The sequence below is a fragment of the Ceratotherium simum genome, chromosome 1, assembly GCF_057802395.1.
Source record: "Ceratotherium simum simum isolate JZ-2026a chromosome 1, ASM5780239v1, whole genome shotgun sequence".
Taxonomy (NCBI): domain Eukaryota; kingdom Metazoa; phylum Chordata; class Mammalia; order Perissodactyla; family Rhinocerotidae; genus Ceratotherium; species Ceratotherium simum.
In genome coordinates this window covers 39,615,321-39,627,893 of record NC_141900.1, presented here as the reverse complement: position 1 = coordinate 39,627,893, position 12,573 = coordinate 39,615,321, and the positions used below count along the sequence as shown (strand labels likewise).

General features: G+C 37.6%; 1 protein-coding gene across 9 annotated transcripts in view; it reads right to left on the bottom strand.

Annotated features, from left to right (window-relative positions):
* PPP1R9A (protein phosphatase 1 regulatory subunit 9A) overlaps positions 1-12,573 on the bottom strand; it is a 325,851-nt gene that overhangs the window by 141,273 nt on the left and 172,005 nt on the right. For all 9 annotated transcript variants that reach the window (XM_087421803.1, XM_087421917.1, XM_087422247.1 and 6 more), the window contains exon 3: positions 2,776-2,908. In XM_087421803.1, the coding sequence (XP_087277929.1) occupies positions 2,776-2,908 (133 nt within the window). The remainder of the gene's footprint in view (positions 1-2,775; positions 2,909-12,573) is intronic.

The following is a 12,573-nucleotide window of genomic DNA, read 5'->3' as shown; positions in this document are numbered from 1 at the left end:
CTGCACCAGTTTGCACTCCCACCAGCAGTGTATGAGAGTTCCCTTCTCTCCACAACCTCTCCAACACATGTTGTTTCCTGTCTTGTTAATTATAGCCATTCTCACGGGCGTGAGGTGATATCTCATTGTAGTTTTGATTTGCATTTCCCTGATAGTTAGTGATTTTGAACATCTTTTCATGTGTCTGTTGGCCATCTGTATATCTTCTTTGGAGAAATATCTGTTCAGGTCTTTTGCCCATTTTTTAATTGGGTTGGTAGTTTTTTTGTTGTTGAGATGCATCAGTTCTTTATATATTTTGGAGATTAAGCCCTTATCAGATGTATGGTTTGCAAATATCTTCTCCCAATTGTTAGGTTGTCTTTTCGTTTTGTTGATGGTTTCCTTTGCTGTGCAGAAGCTTTTTAGTTTGATGTAGTCCCATTTGTTTATTTTTTCTATTGTTTCTCTTGCCCGGTCAGATGTGGTGTTTGAAAAGATGTTGCTAAGACTGATGTCGAAGAGCGTACTGCCTATGTTTTCTTCTAGAACTTTCACAGTTTCAGGTCTTACATTCAAGTCTTTAATCCATTTGGAGTTAATTTTTGTGTATGGTGTAAGGTAAGGGTCTACTTTCATTTTTTTGCATATGGCTATCCAGTTTTCCCAACACCATTTGTTGAAGAGACTTTCTTTTCCCCATTGTATGTTCTTGGCTCCTTTGTCAAAGATTAGCTGTCCATAGATGTGTGGGTTTATTTCTGGGCTTTCGATTCTATTCCATTGATCTGTGTGTCTGTTTTTGTGCCAGTACCATGCTGTTTTGGTTACTATAGCTTTGTAGTATATTTTGAAATCAGGGAGTGTGATACCTGCAGCTTTGTTCTTTTTTCTCAGGATTCCTTTAGCTATTCGGGGTCTTTTATTGTTCCATATAAATTTTAGGATTCTTTGTTCTATTTCTGTGAAAAATGTTGTTGGAACTTTGATAGGGATTGCATTGAATCTATAGATGGCTTTAGGAAGTATGGACATCTTAACTATGTTAATTCTTCCAATCCAAGAGCACGGAATAGCTTTCCATTTCTTTGTGTCTTCTTCAATTTCTTTCAGAAATGTTTTATAGTTTTCGGTGTACAGATCTTTCACCTCTTTGGTTAAGTTTATTCCTAGGTATTTTATTCTTTTTGTTGCAATTGTATTCTTTATATTTTTTTTTATCCAAATAATTTTATGCTTAATACTTACAAGTTTTCAACTCTTTTCCCCTCACCTTGCTGTTTTGAACAAGATGGTCTTGGTTTCTTTTCCTCCCTACTAAGTGGGAAGTATGTGGGTGATGTGTTCTTTACATCTCTACATATCAGCAAATTTCTTTCTTTCACCAGAATAGGTAAATGCTCTCCAGAAGAGATGTAGGATTGTTGGATCATCATCCTTTTTCTTCTCAGTGGTATGTGAAATTATATGCATGTCTCCCCACTTCCAGTGTCACAGATGAGAAGTCTGATGCTAGTCTAATAATTTTGCCTTTGCAAATACTTCTGCTTCTTTGTTTGTTTTGATTTTTGGCCTGGTATTTTGCAAGATTTTCACTTTAAGGTTGAAGACTAGAATTTTTCCCAGGCTATGCCTAAGCGTGGGATTTTTTTTTTAAGTCCTCTCACTCACAACCAATTGGCTAAGCCCTTTCAAATATGAGGCTCAGGTCTTTTTCGAGCTCCAGAAAATTTCTTCTATTATTTGTCTAATATATCTCTCATCCTACATTGTCTTTTCCCCTTCTGTTACCTACAATTTTTATGTTGGGTCTCTGTCATGATTTTTCTTGGATTTTTGCCCTGTCATTTGAGAATTAGTTTGGGACATTTCTCATGCTTGACATTCTAGGTCACCAATTTGAGTTTCAACAATAACCATCCATTCCTCTTCAATTCCCCTATTGAAATTTTTAATTTTAAAATCAACATTTTTGTTGTTGTTAATTTGCTTAAGAATGTCTTTTGTAAGTCATACTTGAATATCCTTATTTGGTTTTTTGTTTGTTTCTTTTTTGTTCTTCAAGCTGTCATCCGTTTGTTCTGCTTTTTTCCAAAGCTCGGAGAGATGTGATATATTTATGTTCATTGGGTCTTAGCCCAATTCCCAGGTGTCCATCTTACATGATGATAACCATGGCAGTCTCTGGCCCCATAGGTCGCCAGTGACTGCAGTAGGCAGGCAGTGATTCCTGGGAGAGAAATCAGAAGGAAGCCCCCTGCTCCAGATCTCCCTGCTCTCCTTTAGCCCTATCCTCTCAGAGATGAAGAAGATTCCACTGCTTTCATTCCAAAATCCATAATTTTCTAAAGGCCTGGCACTCCCCATATCTACCACATTTGGAGTCTAACCATGACCACTCTCCATCTACCGAAACAACAAAAGCAAAAACAACCACGTGCCCCAAGCTCTCACTCACAGCAGCTCTCTCTGGGCTCTCACCTGCACCAGCCATTGCAGAAGTATGAACAAAACATCAGGCCTCACTCATACCTCCCTACTCCTAGCCACCATCCCAGCCAACTAAAGTGGATGGGTTTCAGTTGAAAGCGGAAGGGAGGACGGAGTTCTTCAATTCATCATCTATACAGAATTCATATCAACTATTCTTAAAATTTAATAAATAAAACTCTTCATGAAAATTAACATTTTATCCAATCCTTAGAAAAGAAAGGCTATGCTTAGGAAAATTAAGTCATTTCCATATTATTAACATAGCAATATAATGATATTATAAATATTGTAGAACTCATGTACCTTTCTCTAGTTCCACTGGGAAAAGTTCCAGCTTTTCTACACGCTTTTCAAGTTCATACTCGGCTGAAGCAGCCACAGGGTCAACTTCATCATTTCTCCTGTCATAGTCTTCATTGGAGTATGTGCTGAAAACCTGTAGTAAGAGGTCAACAAAAAGATGATAATCCAGAAATGATGGCTTTCCTAATAAAAGAAAAATCTGCTAAGTATCCAAAACTACATATGTTAAAAATTTTGTATGATGAATTTCTTCTAAACAACTGCTCAGTCTTTAAAATCAATTGAGATGTTAAGAAAAGTAAAACTGAATCAGAATAAAAATCTTACTAATTTAAAAAAATGTTCGAGTCATTCTACCACTTTTAATAATTTGGGAGACAACAGTAGCCACAGAATACATTATTTAGGCAGCAATATTCATCACCTTTTATAGAATTAGAGTATACCATTTTAGCTTCAATGCTCTGTTGGTTCCTGACAAAATTAAGGTGAAGCATCCTGAAGCTACCTAAGCAATCCTGAAGCTTACCTGCCCTTATTTCTGCTGAAATATTTGTTTTATTTGAAAAGTAAGTAGAAATAAGTATACAGTCCCTCTCTTAATACATTGAAGAATATTTAAAAGAATGAAAGAAATGTATAATTCGTTAAGGCCAATTAATACGCATAATAAAAACTGACATTTTCATTTAAATTCAACAATTATTACGTAACTAAACTGTGCCTGGAAAAACTCTGTTAACATCCCCCAAAATCTTAAAATCTAGGAGTAGTGTTTAAAAAAAAGTACATAAAAAGCTATAATAAAAACAGAAAGCAGAACAGCAGTTCAGAGATGAAAGAAATCAAGCCTATTACCTACAATGCTGGCCCTGCTAGTCCAGGTGTGTTTTATGTTCATATTACTGGAAAACCGGCAACTCCTATATGCTAGATACAGTAACCTATAAACCAGGAACACATATTACGTATATAGAAGCAGATACAGTATGGTTCTTAATGGTATATACGTCTCAAAATCATCATTCATAGAATTTGTAGCAGAATGGATACCATTATTCTTCCTGACTTTCAACGTTTTCATAGCCTCACGCCACTCTACCACATTTCTCCACCATAATAAACATTACTGCATCAAAATGCACATTTCTAAACTATGGGGTTTGTATCTTTTTTATTAATCTTTTCATAAAATATGCTTCCTATGCTCCTTCCAAAGGACCCTCTAATATTTCTCTTAAACTGTCACATTTATGACTTTCTTTTGGATAGCCGTTTTGATCTTGCACTTCCCTTATATTTTTTGGTAATCAATTATTCACATTTATTCATTGATCAAAAATTTACAGAGAACGAATTCTATGCCAGACATTGTGCTAGACATTGGAGAAGGCACAGTCTCAAGTAGCTCACAGCTTAACAGGGACACATAAATCAAAATAAATAACTACAATACAATGTGATAACTGATGTAAAGGAGGAATATACCATTTAATTCTTTTTGTTCGCCCAAGAAAGGGAAGAATTCCACAGAGGGGAAATATTTGAGTTGAGTCTTAAAGAATAAACAAGGATTCATATATTCAAGTGTAAAAGAGGTAAAATGTATATGTCAAATATAAGACCCTAGACAAAAATAAAATCTAAATATATATCTTTTGGAAAACATTAACAGTTGAGTGGACTACAATGCAACATGCCTAGCAGAGCAAATGTTAACAACACACAGAAAAAGTTATCTGGACCTGAAACTTACATGTCCTGGAAACTATTGGCAGCTATGACTGGAAATTATTCTATTGTTTGCCACTAGTCTACTTCTGTTAATAGGTCCAAGTGTATGACTGCAGAACAAGGATTTAAACAATATTCATTCTGGAACATAGCTCAATTTTGCTACCACACAGTAAGTGAATAAATAAATGTGTGTGTATACATACATATGTATATGTGTGTGTGTGAATGCATGTATACATATATATAATGTAAGTATGGGAGAACTGTTTCAAATAACATCTTCCTGACTTTTTTTAGGATCCCAAAACACTCTGCTATCAAATGTTCTTCCCCAATCAGGCTTGTTTATAAAGTTCATTTGAGACTATCCTAAAATTAAACAGACAGAAAACCATATGACTACATATTGGAAAATGGTACTTTGAATAATTTTTGAGGCATCTAGCAATCAGAAGACTATATCACCATTTCATTCTGTAGAAAAGAAATAATGTAAGATACTGTTCATCTTCAACTTGCTCATAGTCTGGTAAATTACGTGGGCACATAGGGAAAACCTACAAATAACTGGAAAAATAAAAGCTAGAATTCATTATTTGCATATTAAGCTATTGTTTACTTGTAGAATTTAAGAGGTTTAACAGAAAAACTATTAGAACTAATAAGAGTTCAGTAAGGTAACAGAATAAAAAAACTAATACACACACACACACAAAAAAAACCATAATAGCTTTAGAAAGTATAACAGAAAAGATCAGAAACTATAAAATACCCAGGAAATACTGATTATAAATGTGCAAGGACATCTTTCTCTATAAAACTTAACTGAAGAATACAAAAAGCCCTGAATAAGTATAATGCCATACCATGTTCCTCGACATCTATGCTCCTGAATTCTTGTAAATGTCAGTTTGCCCCAATTTAATTTATGAATTCAGGGCATTTAAAATTAAAATCTCACTCACATTTTTCATGGAAACTAACAAACTGCTTGAAAAAGAATAATAAGGATGGAAACAGACCATATCAGATATCAAAACATACAATAAAACTTCAGTTTTTAAGGCAGTATAGTTTTGGCCTCAGGGTAGATCTATTTTTGTACTCTATTCTGTTCTACTCCTCTACTTTTCTATTCAAATTAGTTAGGGTAGTCTATTCAATAAATAGGAGAGAAAGAATAAAACATCCATCTGAAAAAATATTCCTATTTCATGTCATTAACAAAAGTAAAATTCAGATAGGTTAAGAACAAAAAATAAACCATAAAAGTGCTAGAAGAAAATATGGGACAATGTTTAATGAGCTAGGGAGGAGCTTCCTACAAAATCACAAATCCTAGAAATCCTAAAGAAAATGAATAAACTATTCGATTAAAAATCAGTGCTAAAAACTTCTAGACAACAAAATATACCATAATGTAGTAATAAGAAAAGTCAAATATTAGGAGAAAATATTGCCAAATATCAAGATGAAATATGAATATTCATAATATATAAAAGGCTTTATCAACTCAAACAACTGCATACATACGTCAGGAAAAAGAAATTAATTGAGAATTCAACAAAGAAACACTAATGTTCAATAAATGATGTAAAGATGCTCGACTTAATTAAAAATTAAGCACATGTACATTACAACAAGGAAATACCATGTACTTGCCCATAAGAATGGTTTAAAAAAAAGACTGCAACATCCAGAGTTTGTGAGGACATAGGAAAAAGAATACTCTTGGAAAAGCACAGAAAAAAAGCATAATTTGAGAATAGCTATCAAGATTTTTAAATGTACATACCTTTGACCTAATAATGCTACATCGAAGTATTTATAGAGATACTTGTAAGTATGCACAAAGATGTATGTGCAAGCAAGTTCATTACAGCACTATTTATAATAGCTCAAAGGGGGAAATTACCTAAATGTCCACTGATAGAGAAAATGTCTTACTAAATTACGATATATACAAATATGTAATTTTATGCAATAATTAAAAGATCTACCTCTGCTGACACGAATGACTCAAAATACATATATTATTAAGCCAAAAAAATACACTGCAGATATATCTATATCTACATACCTATCTATATATAGTTCCAATTAGTATGATCCCAATTTTAATCTAATTTAAAGACCTCTTAAATTCTCTAGCTATTGTAAAACCACTCTAAGCCTGTTTCCTTATTTACAAAATGGCTATTATAATAATAAGACCTGCCCCATAAAGTTGTTGTGAAAATGAAATGAGATAATCCATGTAATCATGCTTGATTCAATGTGGGGGGAGGGAAAGTTTTCCTAGGGTAATATGAGAGATAACAGTATTTTCCCAGATACCTACACATATCTCATACTCTCGTTTTTAAGTTTTGAATACTTCATCCACTATGATGCTTAATGCCCTTGAAACAAAAATTTGCTTAACTAATTTGATATTACAGTATAGACTGGCCTGCCAAAATCCCTACATGTGTCCAGAGCAACGCACTATCGTTACACAATGGCTCATCACCTGCCATGCTTTGTTTTGCCTTGACCAGGAAGAACCTCAGAGATGAAAGGAAAGCTGACCTTGGTAAATACTTCCCCTTTCATCAATATGGTCTTCATTCCTTCAATATTCTTACAATAGTTCTACCATTTTTATTTATATTACCATAATTGCTCTGCAAAAATACAGCTAATCAAATAATAATCAGAGCCCTATCATGATATTACTGCAATGCAAAATGTCTAAAGGCCAACAGCATCTTGGGCCCTAATATTCAACACCATCAAGACACATATATTTAGTTCAGCCACCTTCACATTTTTCCTGTGTTATTTCACTGAGAAAAACAAACAAAAGGATGTTTAAATTTAAGACTTCTTGTTTCAGAGCCAAAAAGCGATACTCTGCTCCTTGATCAAAGGAAACAAAACAAGACCTTGTCCCTTGCTTTGCAGCAGAGGCAGGCTTTTAGAGGTAACAAATTTACAAACAGAGTTAGCAATGACATTTCTGACCCAGCAACCCAAGGCTACGAAAAACAAATAAAGTTAAAATTAGCTTTTTATAAGATTTCAACTGGAGTCCTTTTTCACATTTCTGGTAGTTTGAGTTCCAATACTTTTTCAAAACAACACTTTTTCAACAATAATAAAAAAACCTTATTTCCTTTACTTCTTTGTGACACATGTTCTTTAATCAATGCACGTCAAAATAAATTCAGGATTCTCTGTAAATATTGACTGGGAGGAATCTCCCACAATGCTTCCACAAGGTCTCAGATCCGCCTGTCGTCTGGGTTCCGCTTCATCTTCCTGACACATCAAAGATGGAAAATGTTCCACGTGCTAGCACGCTGTGTCTCAGATGATGGCTTGGCACAGCGTGCTCCTGGAGATTAGCCAGGCATTCACATGCTTCCACAGACAGGCCCCACTTATCACAAACTTCTTTGGCCGAACTCTAACTCACCTTCACATGATTTTAGTGGCTCTGCTAAACAGACTCTAAACTGAAATTAAGAGACAGCATGGAGAAGACAGTCCATATCTTACGGTTTTAAAAACAAATCTGGCGGGCCAGCCTGGTGGCATAGTGGTTAAGTTTGCACGCTCCGCTTCGGCAGCGGCCCAGGGTTTACAGGCCCAGATCCCAGGCGCAGACCTACGCACCGCTCATTAAGCCATGCTGTGGCAGCGTCCCATATACAAAATAGAGGAGGATGGGCACAGATGTTAGCTCAGGGCTAATCTTCCTCAGCAAAAAGAAGAAGATGGGCAACAGATTTTAGCTCATGGCCAGTCTCCCTCACCAAAAACAAAACAAAACAAATGCTCTGTTATAAAGTAGTCATGAAAAATAAACTAAAAAAAACAAAAAAGAATCTGGCAATGAACCATCCTCAGAAAGGAGGATCCTGATAGCCTTAGAACCTCATATAACTTGAGCTTTCCTTTTCTTCCCCCAGAACCAAGGCCAGGACACTGATTTATGATAGTAAGAACCATAGTTTCTCAATTACCTAGTACATGCCATGGAGTACGTTAGGTTCTTGTCACAAACTGACATAAGCCAAACTGGAGTCCACAATTATCAGGCGTTTGGGGGTAAACATTGGTAGTCTCCAAAGATTCTAAATAGGTGAGGGCTTTCTGCTGCATATAAAAACAGTGATGAGCAGGAAGGTGAAAAAACAGACCCACAGCTCTATCTTGTAAGATCAGTGAAGTCTCAGATTTCTGTTCTTACATTACTCTGACAAGTAATGGCATGAAAGTGTATCTAAAGGAGTTGTGACAATATTCTACAGTAGGATGTGTCTAACCTTATAATTGGATCATTCAATAGAATCCTACATATCAGAAAACAGGACCAAATGAGTCCTAGAGTTAGGTGCTACCTTAAAAGTTGTTTGTTTGCTGGCCTTGCCTGACTCAAAGTCCATTAACATAGAATATTTCTAAGGCCAATACACATATTCTAAACATCACTTATTTCGCCAATTATTTGTAACATCCCTAACATTAACAAACCTTCTCGGGCAGATTTAAAGTACCCATCTCTGGAGTGTAGACTTCTAATTAGGGTTTTTCAAACACTAACTAATTCTAGAGTGAGGATTTGTGATTGGTGTACCTGGAAGGCTAACGAAAGGCTCCTAAAACAGTTATACCCATAAATATTGTGATGTGTACGCTGAAGCCACTGGAAGTAAATTACAGACAATATAAAACTTTATACAAATTATCTTTAACTTTTGTACTAACAGACCAGCAACTAAGGAAGAAAAGAGTAAAGAAAGCACCCACTTTTCACATTTTTACACGAGAAATTTGAAGCTCAAAGAACAATATGCATGGTGTACATAAAGATAATTAACGAAGACAAAGCCAAGGACAAAAGGTGTATTTCACTAATTGTAAGCCTAGCATTTTTATGGATAACTAAAGAACAGGAAGTGAAAAAAACAAACATACTCTACATAATGGGAGGTAGAAAGCAAGCGAGTTCAAAAGACAACAGAAGGAAGCCTATATTTGTCAGGGTTCTCCAGAGAAACAGAACCAATAGGACGTGTATGTATATATTTTTATATATATTATATATTACATTTATATTTATGTTAAACTAGATTTATTTTAAGGAATTGGCTCATGTGATTACAGAGGCTGACAAGTCCTCTATAAATCTAAAATCTGCAGGGTAGGCCAGCAGGCTGGAGACAGGGAAAAGTTAATGTTGCAGTTCAAGTCCGAAGGCAGTCTACTGCCAGAATTCCCTCTTCTTTGGAGGAGGTCAGTCTTTTACTATTAAGGTCTTTAATTGGTTGGATAAGGCCCACTCTCATCACAGAGGGCAATTTACTTTACTCAAAGTCCACCAATTTAAATGTTTATCTCAATCAAAAACACCCTCATATAGACATTTAAAATAATGAAACATAAAATTAACCATCACAAAGCCCTTAAAATAGAATATTCTCTGGCTCCAAAAACTAGCCTTTGGATATCTGACGAAGATAAGCATATCTTGATAGTGTTTTTCTTATATCATTTGGAGTACTGTCAATTTTCATATTCTCAAATATATTCATAGAATGTGTACAAAAACCATGATAAAATCAAATACACATCTTTGCATTATCAATGGCACCAACCACTTCATACCTGTAGATAATCAACAACTAAAAACTCTTCAAATTTAGAATACCTATGGTAGACTCTCGTGGAAAGATAAATTATATATACGAAGACTTTTAATGAAAGAATATTTTAAAATAAGCAGAGTTTCATTAAGGTCATCTATACAGAAATTATCAATGAGATAAATTAAAAAGTCCTATATCTCTTCATTTGGACAAAATAGAATTCAATTATAATTAGTACCATTTATCTGCAAATATGTGTTGTTAAATTACTTAAAAAGTTTTAAACGTAAGTTTAACATCTCCCTGTAAAAACAGTTTATGCCATTAAAGGAATCAGGAAGAAATTTCACCATAAATGAATATAAACTTAGCTCATTCTAAATTCAGACAAATTTTAAGACAGTGAAGCCCGAATTAGCGACTTTTTTCCAGTACACAATTTAAGAAAAGACTGGGTGATTCCACTGATGTTCATGTTTTTCACAGTATTTTTCAAATTATTATAAACAAACATATCCATGAGAAATTAGCAATGTTCTATTTCAGCTCAGCCAGACTTTCAGCTTAAATGAGAGATATGCTTTTGAAGGAAGTAAATTATATTAAAAATTTAAAAGTTAATACCTTAGAGACAGGCACCTCCACACCCTAAGGATTCCTGGTATAAGGGGGAACGTTTATCGATCCTGACTGACTCTATTCATAGAAGACTCGCCCTAAACTGTTCGGGGAAAATTGAGAACACGAGAGTGCTCCAGAGGGATAAGTTTGGGAGGGTCGGGGTGGAGGGGGTCCAGATGGGGACGCGTGTGTGTAACCTGATAATTGCTTCGCGCCATAGCAATTCGCGCCATAAAATGTAACTGTTTAAATGTTTTAAATTAGCCAATCATGTAAGACCGCGCCAACCTTTTCCCCGCTTTATGCTTCCGAATCCTATAAAAGAGCTTGCCCCTTAAGGTTCGGGTCGACCCTCTGTCTCCTGCGAGAGATACGTGTCGACCCGAGCTCCGCTTAATAAAACCTCGTGCATTTGCATCAAGCTCGGTCTCCTGTGTCTGTGGGTCCGCGCTTCCCGAGACTGGAGTTGGATTTCCTTTTTGGAATCTTACATTTGGGGGCTCGTCCGGGATCTGCGCGGTCACCCCAGACTCCAAGACCCTTGGAGGTAAGCCTGAGTGACTGGGTGTGCGAGTGTGTGCGGCGCCCTTGAAGCATTGCTTTGGTCTCGGTATCTGGGCAGCCGCCGCCGGGCCGAGAGGGCCCAGCGGCTGCAGTGGCACACGTGCTGGGAACTGCAGGCTGCAACCCTGGGGGACGCCCCAAGGGACAAGAGGAGTCAGGAAAGCCTGACTACCCCCTTTCAGGTAGAAAAAGAAACGGCACTCTTTTTCCCAGGGAGGACACGAAAACCCCTCCCGTCTGAAACCGCCTTCGGTTGGCTTGTACAGACACCAACCGGGCAAAGTTGTTTTTGTCTTGCTGTGTTTTTGATGTTCATTGTTCTGTTTTTGTTCGTTACGTGGACCTCATTTGACGGGATGGGACAGACTATGACGACCCCCCTCTCTTTGACCTTAGACCAGTGGACTGAAGTGAGAGCGAGCGCCACGATTTGTGGGTAGAAATAAAAAAAGGGCGTTGGCAGACTTTTTGCACCTCTGAGTGGCCCTCCCTCAATGTGGGTTGGCCCCCTGAGGGGACGTTTAATCTAACTGTTATCCTCGCGGTGAGGGCTATTGTTTTCCAGGAGAGACCGGGGTCCCATCCTGACCAACGACCATATATTACAGTGTAGCAGGATCTGGTGCAGAACCCACTCCCGTGGGTTAAGCCATGGGTAAAAGCAGAAAAACTAAGCCCCCGAGTCCTGGCGCTGCAGGATGCGGAGACACGGCAAAAATCGAAATCAACTCGAACAGCGGAGTCGGAGACCCCTTCGGCCCCCCCCCCCCCGGGGTCTACCCTGAGATTGAGCCTCCTCCCGAATGGCCCCCTTTCTCGCCTCCCCCTTACCCCTCCCCCGCTCCAGGATCGCAATCAGGACGGAGGGCGACTGGCTCGGGTCCCTCCGCTGGAACCCGAAGCCGCCGCGGAGCCACTCCGGACGGGCCTGATACCACGGTGGCGCTCCTGCTAAGAGAGTATGGAGCTCCTGCGGGGCCCAACCAGCTGTCACCCCTCCAGTACTGGCCTTTCTCTTCCTCAGACCTGTATAACTGGAAAAATAACCATCCCCCCTTTTCAGAAAACCCCGCCGGATTAACCGCCCTGATAGAGTCCCTAATGTTTTCCCATCAGCCCACTTGGGATGACTGTCAACAGCTCTTACAGGCACTCTTCACCACGGAGGAGAGAGAAAGAATCACACAGGAAGCAAGAAAGAATATCCGAGGCACCAACGGGCAGCCGGGCAACGATAGCT